At 55.2% G+C, this 20784-nt stretch overlaps 1 protein-coding gene across 7 annotated transcripts in view; it reads left to right on the top strand.

The window, feature by feature from the left end:
* The window catches only part of ATP9B (ATPase phospholipid transporting 9B), a 251414-nt gene that overhangs the window by 227410 nt on the left and 3220 nt on the right, over positions 1–20784 (top strand). For all 7 annotated transcript variants that reach the window (XM_078060152.1, XM_036068816.2, XM_078060154.1 and 4 more), the window contains 8 exons: positions 854–943; positions 4180–4324; positions 4489–4553; positions 5271–5426; positions 5509–5573; positions 10508–10616; positions 17593–17650; positions 18305–18508. In XM_078060152.1, coding sequence (XP_077916278.1) covers positions 854–943; positions 4180–4324; positions 4489–4553; positions 5271–5426; positions 5509–5573; positions 10508–10616; positions 17593–17650; positions 18305–18508 — 892 coding nt within the window. The remainder of the gene's footprint in view (positions 1–853; positions 944–4179; positions 4325–4488; positions 4554–5270; positions 5427–5508; positions 5574–10507; positions 10617–17592; positions 17651–18304; positions 18509–20784) is intronic.

The raw sequence follows: 20784 nt of genomic DNA, 5'->3' as shown, positions 1-20784 counted from the left end.
TTTCAATGTTTACAACTGCACAGATTGAAATTTCCACAGTAAAGCCTACCTATCTAAAGAGGAGTCTGAGATTAATTTGGACCACGTGAAACTTCTTAGTCCTGCCATATAGCATTTCTTGTATGCCCCATAAAAATCCCTGCAGAAAAAATGTCAGAATCCAGTATGGTGCTTTCTGAAATGCTTTCATTCTAAAATTAACAGTATTTCAAGAATTTTACTTTTAGATTGTTTAATCCTTCGAGTGTTTTTTGCTTGAACTAACAGAGAAAGTTGAAACCCGTGGCAGAGAGAGCAGAAGCATTTCATATAAACATTCTGCGTCACATGGCATTTACAGAAAGGGGCATGTTCAGCTGAAGCCTGGGCTTGAGACCACGGCCACTGCGTGGGCAGCCTGGGCTCTGGCGGTGGGCGCACAGAAGTGTCTAAAGAACTGTGTCCCTACTGCTGACAGTCACCCCCCAGCACATGGCTACCCTGTGAAAGTGCCAGAGGGGAATACCCCGCAGACAGCTGGATGCCGCCCTCATGGCACAGCTCTCAGCGCCTGGGTCCCCTGTCCTCTTATCTCCTGATGAGCCACCTCGGGGCACTTTGTCTCACGGTAACTGTGTCCTGCTTGGAGTTGTCACGAATTGGGAAACAGTCGGTGTTAAGCAAGTAGGTATTTATTCCTGGCACCGTAAGAGAGATTCGGAAGAGCGCTTTGCTACAGGACTGGACTGTGTAAAGCACCTTTTGATTTTGAATAATGTGTCTGAAGATTTCACTGTGATTCATAAATAAGGGCTGTTTGCACCTCTGATTTAGATAACACTGTAATTTGGGTGCTTTTCTCCCTTTTGTGGAGGTAACCAGTCGGGGAGAGGCCCACTTGGAGCTTAACGCCTTTCGAAGGAAGCATGATTGTGCACTGGTCATATCTGGGGACTCCCTGGAGGTGAGGCTGGTCTCCGACCAAGCACCTGTCTGTCTGTCCGTCTGTGTCCCTGGGGGTGAGGCCGGTCTCCAACCGAGCACCTGTCTGTCTGTCCGTCTGTGTCCCTGGGGGTGAGGCTGCTCTCCGACCGAGCACCAGTCTGTCTGTCCGTCTGTGCCCCTGGGGGTGAGGCCGGTCTCCGACCGAGCACCAGTCTGTCTGTCCGTCTGTGCCCCTGGGGGTGAGGCCGGTCTCCGACCGAGCACCTGTCTGTCTGTCCGTCTGTGTCCCTGGGGGTGAGGCCGGTCTCCGACCGAGCACCTGTCTGTCTGTCCGTCTGTGCCCCTGGGGGTGAGGCCGGTCTCCGACCGAGCACCTGTCTGTCTGTCCGTCTGTGCCCCTGGGGGTGAGGCCGCTCTCCGACCGAGCACCTGTCTGTCTGTCCGTCTGTGCCCCTGGGGGTGAGGCCGCTCTCCGACCGAGCACCTGTCTGTCTGTCCGTCTGTGTCCCTGGGGGTGAGGCCGCTCTCCGACCGAGCACCTGTCTGTCTGTCCGTCTGTGTCCCTGGGGGTGAGGCCGCTCTCCGACCGAGCACCTGTCTGTCTGTCCGTCTGTGTCCCTGGGGGTGAGGCCGCTCTCCGACCGAGCACCTGTCTGTCTGTCCGTCTGTGTCCCTGGGGGTGAGGCCGCTCTCCGACCGAGCACCTGTCTGTCTGTCCGTCTGTGTCCCTGGGGGTGAGGCCGCTCTCCGGCCGAGCACCTGTCTGTCTGTCCGTCTGTGTCCCTGGGAGTGAGGCTGCTCTCCGGCCGAGCACCTGTCTGCTTTTTCCGCCCGTGGGCCAAGGGTTTTCTGAGTCAGATGGACTTTTTCAGTTATTACTCTCCAGGCGGTGGTTATGCAAGTCTCATGAGCCTTTATAGCCTGAAGAACTGTCATGGCAATACCAGAGGGGTGACTGTGTCCTTACGATGTTCGAGGCTGACCTATTTTTCGGCGCTAGGCCTCATGCTCATTGTTAGTAGCACAGCTCCCCTTGGAGTCTGGACTGTGGCACCCGCTATCTTGACCTAAATGTGCCCAAACCAGGATTTCCAAGAGTGGGTCGTGGGACACAGGAAACGGGCTTGCGGCCCTGCAGGAGGGGCTGAGCCGGGTTCCGGAGCCCCGGAGCCCGTGCCCCAACTCCCTGACCTCTTTCCCTTCACCTGTCCTCCCGCCTCCCTACGGGCCTTCCCCAGGGGTCAGCCCCGTCTGTGCTGGGGCAGGAGGTGCGGCAGCCGCAGCCTCACCTCGGGTGGCTGTGTGTGCCTGGCCATGGGCTGGCGCCGCCTGGACCCTCCGCCCGGGGCATCCAGCACTGTGGCCCCTGGGCCTCACCTGATCCTCAGCTGTGCCGCTGTTGGCTCAGAGGATTTCCCAGCTGCCGGGTCGCGGAGCAGTGTCCCTCTGCTTCCCAGCGCCCAAACGTGCACTCCTCCTGCCCCCGGGCCCGCCTTAGACACGCATGTCTTTTTAAAAATCTCCTTTACAGTTCTGTCCGTGTGGTTTGTGAAGGAGCAGAAGTAGCTCCTTGTGTTAAATGCACCATCTTTTATGAGTATGTATTTTTAATTAACTCTCCTTGCTACTTTGGTCCCCACCAGAGATACACATAATCAGTCAACACAGAAAACCTGATGGTGGAAGCGCTCCCTGCCTGCCCCTCCCTCCACCGGTCCTGCTCCCCAAAAGCACCGTCTTCCGTTTCTGTGTCTGGGTCTTCCGGGGCTTCCGTCTGTCATCTCGGTGGTCCTCTGTCCCTGCTTCTTCATCCACCCAGTACCTGCTGGCGGGGGCCGGAGCTCACCGTCCCAGGTTTTAGGGGAAAGCGCATGAAGCCTCCCGTCGGCCCTGCGCGTGGCCATCTGACGGTGGCCCCCATGCACTCTGCACTCCGGAGGTTGGCTGAGACGCCTTGGCCTTCTGCCCTGCACACGGCGCACGTCATGTCTTCACGGGCCGCCGTTAGTGACGCGGGTTCTTGGCGCGGTGGGAGACCAAGACACGCGCCGGCCTGCCTGTCGGAAGAACTTGTTGTAATTGATCCGACGGTGTGCAGTTTCATGGGTCTGAACTAGAGCTTGCAGGTGTGGGCCGTGTTTTATCCTGTCTTACTAACGAAGTTTTTGAACTGACTTGGATTGTAAGTGTCTGAGGGCGACGCCGTCGCCTGGGAGCAGTGTCCTGACCACCTGGCACTCACTTTGTGTCCTATCCTGACGAGCCCTGAAGAGGGTTGAGACGTGGAGCAGGAAGTGCACGCGGGCTGTCGGGGCAAAATAACGTGAACACAAAAGCTGGAGCAAAGGGAAGACTGGCAGAGGAAGTAAGATCCAGTTGGTGCGAGGACGTCCTACAGGGACGAGGCCCTGAGGTCCCAGGGGGTCGGAGGGGTGGCCACGAGCTGTTGGCCACCAGAGAACAAGAGAAGAGAAGATGGAGGTGGCCGCAGACCCGTAGGCACCCGGGCATGCAGTCCTCTGCTGTCCCGGTCCCACCTGCGGGGTTGGGGGAGCACCGGTCCAGAGCGGGCGCAGCGCACCAGCCGTCCTAGGACACACAGCCCACGGTCGGGGGTGGTTGGCTCCGTGGGGCCTCAGAACCCGGGTCTCTGACAGGATATCCCGCACACGAGGGGGCCCCACAGTCTAAGGCAACGTTAAGGGGGTTTTATTTTGCCAACCAAGTTGGAGACTTAGGATGGAAACAGAGTATTTTATATTAAAGATCTTGTTTAGCCAAGGTGGGGCTGAAATCACCTGAAAAGAGACAAAGACCAAGCGGGAAGCTGTCTGTGGTGGGATCCCCCACCTCGGTCACGCAAGCAGGGTGGCATCCACCAGCCGCGTGCAGAGCCGCAGTGGGCCGTGGTGATGCTCAGGGTGACATGAGTCGTCCCCCCACCCCGGCCCCGGCTGCCCGGCCCTGCCTGGACCCTGACCACCACACGCTGCCCATCCACACGCACGGTTGTCTGTGCAGGTGCCCCGCTCCTTCCGTAGGGCCTGGACACCGGCCCTCCCACCTCACCCCTGCCTCCTCTGCGTGCCTGCGAGCCCTGAGTCGCCAGCCAGGCAGGGCGGCCGTGCGCTGGGAAGAGCACGCAGGCGGCGTGTGCCCGCGTGCCGGCACGAGGCTGCTGCGTTCTCCCCGCTCTGCTCCTCGTGGCCCGCAGACCGTGGCGGGCGGCAGGTGCTCAGAGGCTGTGTCTCGCAGGTCTGCCTCAAGTACTATGAGCACGAGCTCGTGGAGCTGGCCTGCCAGTGCCCGGCCGTGGTGTGCTGCCGCTGCTCGCCCACCCAGAAAGCCCACATCGTGAAGCTGCTGCAGCGGCACGCGGGGAGACGTACCTGCGCCATCGGTGAGTGCCCGGCCCGCTCCGTCAGCAGGGCCGCTCGGAGCGCCGTGTGTCGTCTTAACAGCAGGTGGATTTCGACTGGGGGTTTTGAGACAGCTTCTCCTGGTGGAAGAGAGGCCAGGATGGGGTCTCGATGTTTGTGTCATCTCCCATTTCTGTGCCCCCAGGTGATGGAGGAAATGACGTGAGCATGATCCAGGCAGCAGACTGCGGCATTGGGATCGAAGGGAAGGTACGTGTGCCCTCTGGTCACCGTGTTGTCTGCGTGCTTCCCGCCGGCCCTGCGCTGCACACTCGGGTCACAGGCGAACCAGCCGCCCCGTCAACCCCTTAGGAAGTGGAGGTGGGACGCGGAGGCTGTCACTGCCAAACCCCCACGTCCCCACGTCCTCGCCGTTCTTCAGGAGGCCTGGGACCAGTGCCCTGCAGTCCCCGCCCCGCCAGGCTCAGCTCAGGTGTCGCCAGCCCTCTTGCACACCTTTCTTGCCATCCTGGAACCCCCAGCTTCTCGCTCATGTTTGCACATCTGTGTCCCCAGCCAACTGTGAGCCGTGGTTGGGGTTTGTCTTGTGTGGAAATGAGCCTGATTCCACTCTTGCCCTCGGCCACTGTGCTTCCCGGTGCCTGACGGCGTCAGGTAACAGCCTTGAAAGGGCTCTCCTCGCCCGCCTCGCGCACCCCCCGCGGCTCTGGGAAGTGGCCAGGCACTGTTTTGGGACCCCAAGGCGCTCTTCAAGGCAGGTTTGCTTCTCTGCCTCGTTTCTGTAATACCGACAGGCTCCTGCCATCCTGGCCGGCAGCCGCCTGACACGCCCCGTCAGCCCGTCCCCTCCGAGGCTGTAGGGACAGCTTCCACCTTCAGTCGGTGGAGGCTGAGTTCTAGAAGCCCCTTCTGGAGGCGCCTGCTCTGCGTGTGCCCTGTTTCGAGAAGGCACTGTGCTTGTTCCAGGAGGGCAGACAGGCCTCCCTGGCCGCGGACTTCTCCATCACGCAGTTCAAGCACATCGGCCGGCTGCTCATGGTGCACGGGCGGAGCAGCTACAAGAGGTCGGCGGCGCTCGGCCAGTTCGTCATGCACAGAGGCCTCATCATCTCCACGATGCAGGTATTGGAGCCCGGCGGCCAGGGCGGGGCGGAGCCGCGGGGAGGGCAGGCGCGGGACTAACAGGAGCTCTGCTCTCTTGAAGGCCGTGTTTTCTTCTGTCTTCTACTTCGCGTCCGTCCCTCTGTACCAGGGATTCCTCATGGTGGGGTAAGTGGTGCAACTCGTGCATAACTTAGCAGCCTCGTTCGGGGAGGACTTCTCATTTCCAAAGACGCTGCTAGAATGTTGTCTGAGTAACTCCACACACAGTCGGTGTTCAGAGTAAGAACCCGGGTGTCAGGAGCAGGACCCCCTCACCATCCTACTGTTGCTTTGTCAGGAGAATGTGTGTGTCCCTGGGGGGCGCCTGGGCGCCGTGGTGGCCCCATCCCAGGCTGGGATCGGGGAGGCTGGGACACGGGGGGTCGTGCCGGGGACATGACCAGCAGCAGACACACAGGCACAGGGTGCCAGGATGGGACACGACACACCCGAGTGGACACAGGCAGTCTCGTCAGCAGTAACGAGATCTCATCTTCGGAGGTCGCCACACGGCGGCTTGGAAAAGTACGTCAGAGACTGCCGCTTGCATGCAGTTTATAATTACAAACCTCCGGTGTTGTTAGAGGTGAATGAGTTAGAACTTCTCTTCCCCCCATCCTTACGCCAGGAGATAAAACCAGTGTGGCTGTTGGCGTGGCGTGAAGTCCACGTGGTGCCTCCCGACGGCCAGTGTGTTGCCCGTGTGCGCTCACGCTCGCAAAGAGCAGCGGGTCACACCAGCGCTCCCTGCACGGTTCAGAGCGCTCATCCCGTCGGCGTAGCATCCCTGTGACACGGGCAAGGAAGGAGGCGCCCAGGGACCCTGGGAACGTGCTGGAGGCCACGGGGCTGCTGGGGGACAAAGCCCGGGGCCGGCCTCGGACAGGCTGGCCGCCTTCCTGTGGCATTGAGCGTCTTTTCAGGGCTGCAAAGAACAACACGAACTCTTTCACCCCTTGGAGCTGTTTTAAGTACACTTTCTGAATGCGTTTTAGCGGACAGCTCCCCAAATCCCAAGGTTCCTGATAATTTGAATGAGAGACGGAGAGCGTCAGGCTGGGCCATGTCAGGCTTTGCCAAACACGTTGGTGCCGTAAGTCGCCAGCGTCCCGGGGCAAAGCCGGCGGCAGGTGCTTCCTGCCACTCCCGCAGCTGCGTCCGCTGGAGCCCGGGCTGGTCTCCCCACCGACGCCGGGCGCACCTGAGTACCCACTTGCAGAGGCAGGCGCCGCTCTGCCTGCCCTTGGTCTGGGCCCTGGGCCTTCCCACCTGCTGTTTCCCTGGCCGGGGCTCTTCCCCGGGGAGCTGGAGCAGCGCCTTCCTGCATCCAGCACACCGGCTCTGCGTTGCGGCCCCCGTTCCTAAGGGGCCAGGCCCAGGGAGCGCTCCCGTCACGGCCTCGGCTCTGGCTTCCAGGGTGACCGGCGCTGTGCCCGGTGCTGTGCCGCGTGGCCGCCAGCTGTCCAGCGGCTCTGTGCCATCCGCGGGAGCGCCGGCCCGGGGGGCCCTACAGGCACAAACAGCTCCAGCCCTGTTCAGTTCCCCGTGGCCTCGGCCTTCCCAGTACCCCGCCCGTGAATGACCTTCGGAGGGCCTAGGATTTGCACGTGACGTTACTGCATCTGAAGTTTGTCCAGCGCACGGCTTCCCTGGCGGCAAACACTGTTTCGCATTTTAAAACTATGGATTTGAAACATTCAGAGGAAAACGTCGGGGGCAGTGGTGATTACTCCGTAGGCGGTAAAGCCCGGGTCGGTGAAGCCGCGGTTGTGGGCCTCACTGGATTCTTCCCTCCTCAGCGGGAGCTCCGAGTGCTTTTAAAGCTCCTGCTCATGTTGGCTTCATTCGGGGTTTCTCCGCGTGTCCATCACGTGAGGCATCTGTCATTTTCTTCAGCATTTGGTGGGAGTGAGGAGAGGTGCTTTTACTTGAAACTTCTTCACCAGAAAACCGTAAAATCAGTTTTGCCGTCACCTAGAAAACAACAGTCGGACGTGGATGGGAAGGAAAGTGATGTTTTTATCAAAGTCTAACGAGACCAGAGTCATGTCCTGAGATACAGCTATAGTGCCTCAGGGCCGTTGACGAACTCGCCTCCACGTGTTTCAAGGTTTTTATCCTCCTTCATGTCGTTGGCTCGGAAGGGCCACTGACGCGGCGAGGCTGCCGTGGCCCCCCCAGCACAGTCCCTGCCATGCGCTGTGGCCTCCCCTCCAGGAAGCACTCCTTGGCAAAGTCCTGGGGAAACCCCACGTATCACAGCCCCTGAGAGGCTCACCATGCGGGTCAGCCAGTGGACGTCTCCACAGGACGCTGGGTCAGGAACGGGTCTGACCTTGTTGCACCAAACCCATTCTTTGCCCAACACCTGTCAGCATTGCACGTTCTGAGCAGTATCCTCGGGGACAGGCCGACCTCAGCTGGCTGCAGGGCTCACTTGGGTGACGGCTGGCCACCGCTCGTGGGACGGGTGCCCATCAGCCGGGCTCTGCCAGGCTCTTCAGCCCTTTCAGCCTCCACATTCTAAGCAGGTGGGAGTTGTTCTGAGAAGATTGGCAAAGTTAGAAATTTGGAAGAAAGGGGCGCCTGGGTGGCTCAGTCGGTTAAGCATCTGCCTTCGGCTCAGGTCATGATCCCAGGGTCGGGCTTCCGGCTCAGCCTGGAGCCTGCTTCTCCCTCTGCCGCTCCCCCTGTTCATGCTCTCTCTCTCTCTGACAGATAAATAAATAAAATCTTTAAAAAAAAAAAAAGAAAAAACAATTTGGAGGGAAATTTGGGCCGTAAGCCTGTTTAACCTCATGTAGGACCGACCACTCTGAAGCACGTGGATTTCCGCCCTTGGGGGCTTCCACGGGCGCACAGTGAGAGGAAGCAGGCTGAAATGCCCTCCCTGACACAGTGTGCCCTTCGTGACCCGCGGCCCTGGACGGGGCAGCACCGCCTGCACCGGTGACCGTGGAGACTGCTGCTCACACGTAGAGCTTCCCACCTGGTTCTCCGCCCCTGGGTACCTTCCCGACGCCACAGCTTTCTCACAGGTGAAAACGTCATTTAAAAGAAATCCAGTCCTACTTGAGGAAAGACAGCATAGGTGCACTTTTCCTCATTCCCTCTGCGGAGCACAGCCAAACTCCTGCGGATGTCCCAGATGGGACACGCATGTGCTCTGGCCTGCAAATGGAACACGCGTGTGCCCTGGCCTGCCGATGGAACACGCGTGTGCCCTGGCCCGCCGAGTGGGACACGCGTGTGCCCTGCCCCGCCGGGTGGGACACGCGTGTGCCCTGGCCCGCCGGGTGGGACACGCGTGTGCTCTGGCCCGCTGGTGCCCTGGCCCGCCGGGTGGGACACGCGCGTGCCCTGGCCCACCGGACACACAGCGTTCAGACAGCAACCACTCTGCTCCAGCCAACGCCATGGAAACACCACCCCCACCTCCCTGCCAAGTGGGGAGCCGGGACCCCCCACACACCCAGCAGCAAGGAGCGCCCTCGTCGGTGTCGCACGGGGAGGAACCTGGGGTACGGCAGCAGCGCCCCCTTCCCCCAGAGCAGTGCCGGGAGACCCAGCGTCCCAGCGGCACCCAGATGTCAAGTTTCAGTAGAGAATCACTCGCCACGCCCAGAACCAGGAAGGTGTCAGAGTTCGCCAAGAAGACAATAGACGCCAGCCCCGAGGTGCCGTTGGGGTTGGAATTGTGCGACACGGTGTTAAGGCCGCCACATGGATGTACTTTAATGAGCAGCAGGAACATGCGGGACAAAGATGAAACGTGTCCGCTTAGAAATACAAAGTAGAACCAAATGGAAACTGACCACCAAGCCCACCGTGACACGGACCTGACCCACAGCGGGGCAGAGGGCCCACTGAGGACAGGACACGGGACGGTGGTCCTGTGAGCACCACGAGAGCCTGGAGACCAGCAGAGCCTCAGGGGCTCCAGAGGGAGGACGGGGGTGCTGGGCTGGAGGAGGAAGAATGGCTGAAAACTTCCCAAATAGGTGAATTCAGAGACATCCACACCAAGACGTGCAACACGGAGACTCAGGAAGACAGAGGACAAACGGCATGAAGGTGGCAAGCTGGGGGAAGAGCAGCCCCAGAACCAGGCAGGAGGGAGCGGTGTGGGCAGACGGCCGCCTGCAGCGAGCTCTTCCTTCAGGAATGACGGGCACACGCACACACCACCCGTCCGAGAACTTTCAAGGTCCAACAGGAAGAGAGCCTCCAGTTAGCAAACAGGCAGGAGGCACGAGCAGACATTTCACCCCAGAGGATGTCGATGGCATGTGAGCGCGCGCAAAGATCGTCCCCGTCAGTAGCCGTCGGGGACACGGGGAGGGGATGCAGAGAAGCAGGGCCCCCCGCACGCGCCCAGCCAGGCCAGGTGGCACAGCCCGTGTCCCCACAACTAGACTCTTGGGCTGATGACCCCAGGTGGCACTCCTGTTAGAATAAATGGAAGATCTCACAGAACGATCCGTGTGGTGAGTGTTCATCGCTGCGTTATTTGTTTCAGCGAGCGGGTTACAGAGGTGGGCCCGCCCCCAACTGCAGGTGCTGACTAGCGGCCACGGGGGTGAGCGCGGCCGCAGCAACACCTGGAACAGCCTCCCGGGAGTCAGGCTCAGGGGAAAGGCACGCGTGTAGCCTCGCCAGGGGGGTTACGGGGGGGGAGGGAGGTGGGCAGCGGGGGGCCCCGGGGGTGGTGGCGGTTCTGTGTCCCCGACACCCTGGCGGTGAGACTGGGCTGCAGGTTTGCGAGATGCTACCGCGGGCAAACCAGGGCGAGGGCACACGGGATCTCTCTTACTTCCTACACCTGCCTGTGGGTCTACAGGGACCTCCAAATAAAAAGTTTAATTAAGAAAGAAAAATGGATTCTTGTGAGTATTTATGGCTCACAGACCAAGTTATTATACTGCAGGGCAAGTACTGAGTTTTAGGAAAAATCATACCTGAATTTGCTGCTGAGCGTTTGAAACTGCGGCCTCTGACTGCAGGGGTGTTGACCGTGGCGCACGCCCCTCCCGCTAATCCGCCCCCCTCTCGGTTGGAAGGTACGCGACTCTCTACACCATGTTCCCGGTGTTCTCGCTCGTGCTGGACCAGGACGTGCAGCCGGAGATGGCCATGCTCTACCCGGAGCTCTACAAGGACCTCACCAAGGTACGGGCGCGGGCCGCTGCTGCTATCCTAGCGGAGTGTTTACTGCGAGAAAAGGTGCCAGTCGTGAAGCAGCTCCCAGGCGGGTTTTACTTCTAGTTAGTGCTGACGTTTTCCTTTTGAGTTAAACTTCAAAAAGGGAAAACACATGTTTTTCCGAATGTTTGCAGTAAAGCTCTGATGTCATGCTTACAATTAAAATTTTAAAGGTGTTCTGAACCATTTGTGGGCCCGTGGTGACTGGGCTCACCCTATGGCTGACGCGTGCTCGGTGCCCATTTCTGTGTGAAGGACACTCGCTGACTGTGGGGTCCCCTGGGGCAGGACAGACTTCTGTCCACCGGCGGCATCCTGGCACTTCGCACTCAGACTCACTGGCTGCGAGTCCCTGTGCCTGCCCAAGCCTCCCTCCGCTGTGCATTCAGAATCACGTCTGAGAAAAGAGGGACAGAGGGCCTGTCACTGTGACCCAGGGCTGAGGTCGCAGGGATGCTGCTGGGGAAAGTCTGCCCCCTGAAACTGCAGAAGATTCATTTATCTGGCCCAAAACTATGTTCAGATGGAGGTATTCCTGAAGGAAGCTTCAAGTTTGTCAAATTTCTTTACGAGACCATGTTTCCCTAGCATGGAAAACAAGCTCCTCGGGCTGAGACACCCCCAGCTCTCCAAGTACAAGTTGTGGTGGCTTTGGAATTTTCCTGAAGCAACACTGAGAACCAAATCCACTAACCCCAATCAAATCCAGTTTTACAATTGATAACCTAAAATTACCGACTCAGATCTTTAAAACTCTAGCAGTATGGAGAAAGAATCAGTTGGCGTTAAGCATAGACTCAGTGAACCGCTACCCGCTCAGAGAGGAGCTGTCCAGGCCACGTTGATCTTCGGGCTTCATGGTGGTAGTATAAGGGCTGGAGGAAATTGAGACTTCAAGTTCCTTGGAAAAAATACAAAGTGCTCATGTTACTTTTACAATCAGGACAAAAATAAAGGTAGTTCACCAATAGAGTGTAAAATAAAGTAATCATATTTGGTAACATACTTAATTTGATAATAAAATGCAAATATGAGATTATATATATATATATCTCAAGCATTAGTATCCTGATGATAATATTATTGTGAATATTATAAATAAAAGGAAAACTGTTTGGTTTATTATTTTAAAATGGTGAGACTGTTACCATTCAGTAAAGCCGAACAGGATCAAAGATCCAAAAACGACTGGAAGCTTTTGTGAGGAATTATAATTTTAGTAGATTATGTGTTTCCTTATTTCCATAAACTACAGAAATGTTTACTTAAAGCTGCCTCACAGACGTAAGGGGGAAACAAGCTCTTCATGTATGAACAAAACTAGATGAGCTCCCTAAAATCGTAGGCGGTCGGTGTCTTAGTCAGTCGCGGTCACTGCGGGTCAGCCCGGGCGACATCGCCAGATGGTGAACGCCATCTCCACCCACTGTCACTGTTGATCAGGATTCCGACTGTGGGAACAAGAATATGTCCGCAGGGTCAGGTAGCCGCGAATCCGCAAACGCCCCCATTAGCTGGCACACTAAACACGAGAGTATGTCAGGAAACTGTTCAGTTCTGACGGAGTTGGATCTCGGCTTTGTGAAGGCGACCGGTTTAGAGTATCTCCGTATCCTCGAGTCAGGACGTCATTCCTACATTATTGTGACAGGAGTTCAGTTACTTGTGATCTTGAGGCTCCTTTTCTTCAAGATCCAAAATCTATTCCTTTTGTGTTTGTAGTGTATATATTTCTTTCAAAACCTGATGCACTTCAAGTCCTTGAAAACAAAGTTAGCACTAAAGTACTCAACCACCTAAGTTGATAAAAGTTGAGTTGTACTTTCTTACCGAAGCCAGAGAGAGATTTTGAAGCTGCGTTACTTCTGAACGCGTGGCGGGTGACTCGGGAGGCCCGTCCGTGTGGCAGGCGCTAGGTTTGTGGGTGCTGGAGGCCTGGGTGGGACGTCACTCCTGGCTCAGGAAGCCCACGTTCAGTCTGGAAAGAAAACGTAAATTCAGGGCGAATTGCATGATAGTCAAAACAGGCCGCCGGAGGGGCTGCAGGCGCTCGTCTGCTGCATGACGCATCCAGCCTGTTCTGAGCAGAAGGCCAGGGTCACAAGAAATTCCTAAAATACTTTCAAAGGTAATGAGGGGAGGCAGAGTACATGTCCTTTGCAAAACAGAGAGGAAAGTAGCATGCTTTGAAAGAAAATACCATTTTCATGCTTATTCAATAGGCCGTCTTTTTATTCTGAGAGTGTGAGCCAGAACCCAGGCGTTACAGCTCTGACTCACGTGCTCCAACAGGATCAGCCATTCCGGAATATAAGCATTTGCTCACGGCTCTCTCTGGAGAGGCTGAGCCCAGCCTGGAGTCAGTATCTGTTCAGTAGTCCGCGAGCAGGTGAGGGAGTCCAGCAAAGAAGCAGCGTTCCCCTCCCCTCCCCTTCCTAAAGCCACATCATTTTCATTCCTTGCAGAAAATGATGTGTCCAGAACAGTTTTGGGTATTCCTCTTAATTTTAAAGGTCAAATTCTGCTTTGAATGCTCACACTTCACTCGTGAGGAGTAGCCACTTGCAATTTCCTGGTACTGCCAGTGACACAGGGACCCTGTGTGCCCACCCCCCTCCCAGCTCCGCAGAGGACTCCGTTTACCCCAGACGGTCTGTGGCCTCTTAGGGAAGGCCACGCGAGCCTGACCCAGCCCACGTGGTCCTAAGATATCTCAGACTTGTAGCTGTGGATTCCATGACCCACATGTCGTTTTATATTCATGATAAGTAACCTACTAACTGCGGAGGGTTTGGGTGGAAGCTGAACTAATTGTCGAGATAAGCAAGTAGGTAATGTCCTACAGTCCTTCGTCAAAATCCTTGACACCATCAGACACACAACTGTTAGGATTGCTTCACTATTTTTTTATTTCCTGTTGTATTTCCACAAAGTGGTTTTAGCTTTGAAACGTACATTTGTATTCTTATATAATTTTAGAAATAATAGTGATAAGGCAGGAAAAAGAAATGAAAGACAGAAATTAGGGGAGGACCTGTTTGCAGATGACATAATCATCTATGTGGAAAAGCCCAAAGAGTGCACAAAACCCTTCTAGACTAGTAAGTTTAGTGAGGTTGCAGGATTCAAGGAAAAAATACTTTTGATCCTTTCTAATTCTATATACTAGCAATGAACAGCTGAGGTCTGAAAAATGTTTTTGAACAGAGTTTTGCAATAACCTGAAAACGAAGTTGGTGTAACTACCTGTGTGTAGGACGTGTGTGCCGCGGGACGCCGTCCAGAGGGATTTTGGAAAGTGCAAAAGAAGACTCGGTGTGTCCGAAAGCTGACAAACTGACCCCAGAATTTACATAGAAACATAGGAGAGCTAGAGTTAGCAAGACCATTTTTAAAAAGAGGAACAAGTTTGGAAGACTCGCTCTACCTGATTTCAAGATATCCTGTGGAGTAGTGACCCAGACAACAGATTCTTGGTGGAGGACAGACACCCGGACCAGTGGGGTCGACAGAGAGCCCGGGGAAGAGCCACGGGCGTCACAGCTGATCTTCCTTTGACAAGCGTGAAGGGAAACCCAGAGGAGAGGGACGACCTTTTCAGCAGATGCTGTCGGAGCCGCCCACAAAAATGGAGCCTCCACCGTCACAGTTTTGGGGAAACGCACTCAAAATGAGTCATAGACCTAAATGTAAAATGTAGAACTATTCGCCTTCTGGAGTAAAATGCAGAAGAACATGTGCATGACCTTGGGGCAGGTCTAGCTTTTAGATACGGGGTCAGATGCATGATTCAGAAAGGGGAAGATTGTAGGTTGCACTTTATCATAATTCAAGACTTTTGTCCTGTGGGTGGCACTGCTAAGAAAATGAAAAGACAAGCTACAGACTCATAGGAAATATTTGCAGATCACACTTCTGACAAAGGACTTGTATCTGGAAAATATAAAGATCCCTCAAAACTCAGGAAGAAGACAAATAGTTGTTGAAATGGGAAAAAGCCTGAACTGACAGCACAGCATGGATCACAACGTGCACGTGGCCAGTGAGCATCTGGAGACACTCGGCGCACCACCATTTCTCACGCGGGGACGGCACCGCTGACGGGCACACAGCGCGGCATGGCCACCCCGGGGCACGTTTGGCAGTTTCTGGTGAAGTTAAACAGGCACTGAGCACGTGACCCAGCATTTACCCGAGAGAAGTGAAAACGTGTTTACACGGAATCCTGTAGACAGATGTTCCGCCGGTTAACTGCGGCCATGCCGTGCTGTGTCCAGCACCGTGGGTGAATCTGAGGGGCATTCTGCTGCACAAAAGAAGCCAGACTCAGAAGCTCGTATGATCCCGTTTGCCTGGCACCCTGGGAAGTGCAGAGCTTGGGGCCCAGAGGACAGGAGGGCGGCGGCCCGGGGTTGGGGTCGGGGACGGAGGGGCTGAGGGAGGCAGCTGTGCCCACACGTGCGGCCGCTTGTCCTCCACGCATCCCAAACCAAGACGGATTAGTGAGCGTTCGCATGACCTTCAGGTGGATTAACCTTTCCCAAGATTTGCTTGATTTAATTTTTACAGTTTGATTGATATGTAATAGAAATGTACTTCCGGGTCTCTAAGATCTAACATTGAAATACTGAACATTTGCTAGGTTTCTGGCTTTATGCTTATTTTATCCACATGAGTACGTACTGTTATCATTTCTATTCACGGAAGACGAGACCACTCACAGAGGCTGAGTGTGTGCCCTGGGGTGCCACGGGCAGGACTCAAACCCAGGTCGCCGGGTCCTGAGCAGTGTCTGTGTGGTACCTGGACAGAGCTCCGCTGGAGGAGTTCCCATCAGCCAGAGACGGGCCGTTCTTCCTCTCCTAACATGGAAGGAGAGGCGTGTGGGCCCAGGAGAGCCCCTGCACATGTGGCCTGGGTCTGCCGTAAGTGAACTGTGTTCGTGCGTATTTGTGCCACCAAATACAATGAGACTCTCGCTTTTGTCTCTCTGAGCTGAAGTCTGGGAGCCGTTGGTAAGTATCACATCCAGGAGCTAGTGGTTTATGCATATTTTTCTGTTATTTCTCCAGTTATTTTATTGACAGTTTTCGTGCCCATTCTGTAGTGTTTTGCCTTATTAATCTACGGTCTGCTCGAATACAGAGCTTTGGCCTGAGTCAGACACTGTGTGCGGAGTTTGCAGCTCCTGATGCAAGAAATAGCACAAACAGCCCCCCATTTGTATCTTTCACTATATAAACTGAGAGTTACATCACATAAATAATAGTTAAGAGATGTCAGCAAGTTTAGCTACAGAGGAAATCTTTTATGTTTATATCAAAAAATTAAATTTAAGTTCTCTTTTAAAATATTCAAATAAAACTAGCCACATACTTAATTACATGAGTTTTATCAAAGACCAAACACCTGCTCGTATCTGGTCAGAGAAATGCACTTGGGAAACACATACTGAGACATACACGTGTTGCGCCTGAAGTCTCCTGCCTTTTTTAAAATCAGCATTGCCTTCTAGTGACCTGTTATACCCGAACCTTACTTCTCACACGTGTAGTAAGGACTCAGGCTCAGCCGGTATTTCCCAGGAAGATGCTGGGGTGGCCACACCTGCCTTGTGGCGTGCGTCTCTTTTGAAAGGCGGTCACTTGACTCTAGGTGGGCGCGGCTCAGATCTAGAATACTCTGGCTGTCATCGGGCAACACGCCCCTGGGCTTCTCTTCCACAACGGCTCGTTCTTCGTTGGTGGCATTTGGCAGAGCTTCGAACTCTGGTCATGTGTGGCTGACCCTTGAATACTGTGGGGTCAGGGGCACTGACCCCCTGCACAAACATCTGCGTATCGCATTTGACTCCCCAAACACTCAAGGACTAACGGCCTCCTGGTGACTGGAAGCCTCACCCACCCTGATGAACATCTGATTCCGTTACATGTGTTATATGTTGTATTCTTACCATAAAGTAGGCTGGAGGAAAAAAGTTAAGAAAATTACAAGGAAAAGCAAATACATTTATGGTACCGTATTTATTGAAATTAAAAAAAAAAATCCACATGTTAGTGGACCCAGGCAATTCAAACCCAAGTCAAGGGTCAACTATACGCTGCTTAGCGCAGCTAACCTGCAGCGTGGACTTGTGGGAAGCACCGAACTTTTCACGCTTCTTCGTGTGTAAGTGGAGACAATGTCTGCCCTGTCTAACGGAGACGCTACACTGCCGTGAGAGGATTGACGCAGGGGGTGACCACGTGGGTCTGGCGGCAGTCCCCAGGGCCTTTGTCCTAGCCTTCCATCGTCCCCATGGCCTCAGTGGACAAGCACTGCCGTGGACCAGCCCTGAGCACTAACAGGCCAGTGCGGTTGGTGAATGGCGGGTCTCCGTCTTGGGTGTGGAGGGAACGCAAGCCACGTTCTTCCATCATGGACGCATCCCAAACAACCTGGTCAGAGTTGAAAAAGTGAAGACTGTTACCCGAAAACCACTCTGTTTGTCCCTCTTGGACTGACTTACATGGCCTGTTTTCCAGAAGGGACCTACGGGCTGGTAAACTCCAACCTCTGTTGTGATAGACCATCCTTTTTCATCTGGAGAAACTAAAAAGTAAATACAGGAATATTTGTTCCCAAGAAATAAGGAAGTAAAGGGAGTTGTTTTTATGACAAAGAAAGCCTTCACCCACTAGTGCATTTCAGTGTTTGCTGACATACATCGACGTCTGGGGAGCCAGGGAGCCCATGGCTGTGGCCTAAAGGTCACCAGAGGGCGAGCAGAGAGTGCCGGCGCTCTGGGCCGCAGGTGCACGCAGTGAGCACGGGGGGGACGGTGAGTCTTGGGCTTGGGACCTGCGGGTCTTTGAGAAGTCACTCATAACTAGCTGTTTGAAAACCTTTGAGTCACACGTGTTGCTCCACTCTGCTAACTGAGATATTCCACTGTTTACCCTAGGGAAGATCCTTGTCCTTCAAGACCTTCCTCATCTGGGTGTTGATCAGTATTTACCAAGGTAAGACGGGCCTGGACGGAGGGTTTCTTGTCTTCTGCTAGCGATGTTGTTTTCGCCTCTTGGTTTAAGTCCAAAGGCTTCAAGTTTCATCAACAGCTAATACTGCGTTTTGTTTACCCTGTAAACCAATATTCTAGTGGCTGGTCATCCGGACCCTTCACAGTGCAGTGTGGATGGGTGGTTCTTTACTGATGCATGTTTTTAATTAAATGTTAATCCAGAAAAATTTTACCAACCACGTACCACATCGTATGCCCCCACAGAGTGGTTTCCTTTGGCAGAGTGATGTCCAGACTTTGAGAAATCTCACTTATGTAAATAGAAGTCATTAGCCACCCTCTGATGAGTGTTCCAGATAAATGAGAGAGCGCTGAAAGTGACTTAACAGATTAGATACGTCAAAAGCATAATTTCCTCCAGATACTAAAAGTTCCTGAGCCTCTCTTTGGTGCCACGTCTTCTTTTATTCACAGTCCAGAGTTTAAATTAACTGTCAGGCGACACAAAGCGTGGGGGTGTACGTAATCCCGTCTTTCCAAGTGTGGTGCGTGTCGGTCAGCCACGGCCGTGAGGTGGCGTGGCTGTGGCCGGTGTGGCAGCCGTTTCCCGCCCAGGCGGAAGGAGCTGTTCGCTGTCCCCATGCTTGTGTTGCAGGCGGCATCCTCATGTACGGGGCTCTGCTCCTGTTCGAGTCCGAGTTTGTGCACGTGGTGGCCATCTCCTTCACGGCCCTCATCCTCACCGAGCTGCTCATGGTGGCCCTGACCGTCAGGACGTGGCACTGGCTGATGGCGGTGGCCGAAGTCCTCAGCCTGGGCTGCTACGTGGCCTCGCTCGCTTTTCTAAATGAGTATTTTGGTAAGTTGCCATGGGAATCTTTTTTGTCTGTTACTGGTTTTTATATGTTTTTTATTGTTACTTCTTCATACACTGTCTTAAATTGCAAATCACAATAAAACCCACATCAGAAAGCTTCACTACACAAAAAGCTTATTTTTGTGGAAAGATTAAACTCCTTGCAATATTTTATAAAATTCAGATTGTCACCATCTTGGCTTTTTAAAAGTTTATATTGAAGATGTGCTGTTCCCAAAAATTCTTTCCACAAGAGCTACATTTTTGTCCTTTTTCCTAATTGACAAGCACCCCCAGGATGGAGTCCAGGCCCACCTTTGGACACGGAGCCCACAGGGCACCACGTTGGTGGCCTCAGCCCCAGTAGCATCTTCAGTGTGTCAGAAGCGTCGTGGGCACCGTGGTGGGGTCCCTGGCTGTGCACATCCCAGCTCCACCATTACCAGCCTGGTGACCTTGACAAAGTGGCCTCCCAGAACCTGTTCCAACACGTGGCTGCTGGGACACACTCAGACCATGGCTGTGGTTGCCACCAAGTTCGTCTGTGTCACCCTGTTGTACAGATCAGAGGGATAGTGGGCCGGACTCGCCCTAACCTCTGCAAGCTCATGTGACCTGCCCACGCTTCTTCCCCCGAAAACTGGGGAAGGACCCACCTGACCACCTCGGAGCGCGTGCTGCGGGAGGAACTCACTGCACACAGAAGGCCCGTGCCACTCGCTTTGGCACAGCGTCCCCACCAGCGACTCTGGTCTGCCCTCCTCTGAGCCAGCTTGTCGCGCCCTGCCCCCAATCCCGGGCCTTTCCATCCGGGGTTTGTTAGTCACATCCCTGGGCCGTCCCAGAGTTGATCGATGTGGCCCACGGGACCACAGAGGATGCTTTTTAGGGTTTTTAGAATCAAGGCATCGAGAAGAGAAGGAATATGGTCAGATGAGCCCAGACGCAACGTTCGTCCTACCGGTCGTCACCATCAGGTGCTCCAAGGGTCTCAGAGCTGGCCCGAGCCCCCGTAGGGTGGAAACGGTCACCCCGTCCACACCACACGTAATAAACACGGCTCGGGCTGCTTTCCTGATCTGAGGTGACCTTTCCCAGAGGATTTTCAGAAAAGGGAAAACGGCATCGTGTCCCTGGTGGTATTGTCAATGGCCATAGTCACAGCTAAAGACGCACCTCGCGTGCTCGCCCCCGCTGTATGAGGCCGATTAGTCGCGGGCCCTTGTCACCCCTGTGTGACCGGTGTGGAGGCCACGACCTCCACTACGTGCTGAAGTCCACGCGTCCCATGGACCAGCAGCCGCGTCTGCAGCCTGCCCCCCCGGCGGCCAGGAAACCCGATGACCTGCAGACAGCCGCTCGTCGGACTGCTGTCCATGCAAACAAGCCCTTTAAGTTCTCTCACTGAGTAGTGAGTTCCCGTGAGCTGCCCGGCCTGCTGTGCCGCGAGGCTCGTCGGTGAGCCCGACAGGCATGTTCTCGGGCGGAGGCTGCAGGAGAAATGACACACCCCACAGAGGTTCCCGCCAGCCACGTTGTGGCTCCCGGTGAGCGGAGAGCCAACAGCTGGGAGGACAGCAGCAAACCCGGGGGGGTGGGGGGGGGACACGAAACCTCAGATGAACAAGACAGACGAGCTGTGTCCAGGGGCCCAGAGCGGCGTGGGTGGGAGGGACCCTCCGGGAGAAGCATGCTAACAGAGCTACGTAGCAGGAGTGGAGAATAAAGCCAAGGAGCCCTCCAGGAGGTGAACAATGGTGAAGAGTTGGGTGGGGGGAGTGGTGGAAACAAAGGAGATTCCAGGTTCGTCCAGGAGGCCTGGCCTCTGGGGCCCCAGAAGGAGAATGCACAGGAAAAACCCAGATCTGAAGCCCGTGTGTTTGCAGACGGAAGCACCTGCCAGGGACAGTGACAGGACCCACGCCAAGACCCAGCTTCCTCGGAGGCTCCACACGCCCTCAGGATAAAGACCAAATCCCCAAAGCCCCGGGGAGAAGCCCGCTCAGCGTATGCTGGGGGCCAGGGGTCGGGAGCAGGAGTGACTCCGGCAGGGCCCACGAGCCACGGAGAGAGAAGGAGGTGGTGTGGACACGGTCTGCGAAGGCCACTTCCGGAAGCGTCGTCAGAGGACGCAGGCTGAGCAGAAGGTGATTGTGTCGGCAGCAGCGTCCTCGGCCCTGCCGTCTGGGGTGGGCTGTCCCTCGGGGCACGGACGTCCTGGGTGCCTCTGCAGGAGGCCGGGAGGCTTCCAGAAATTCTCCACGTTCAGTGGCCCCTTT

Source organism: Halichoerus grypus, chromosome 13 (assembly GCF_964656455.1).
Source record: "Halichoerus grypus chromosome 13, mHalGry1.hap1.1, whole genome shotgun sequence".
Classification (NCBI taxonomy): Eukaryota; Metazoa; Chordata; class Mammalia; order Carnivora; family Phocidae; genus Halichoerus; species Halichoerus grypus.
Note: the sequence above shows the minus strand (reverse complement) of the source record. Positions and strands in the feature narration are given on the sequence as shown.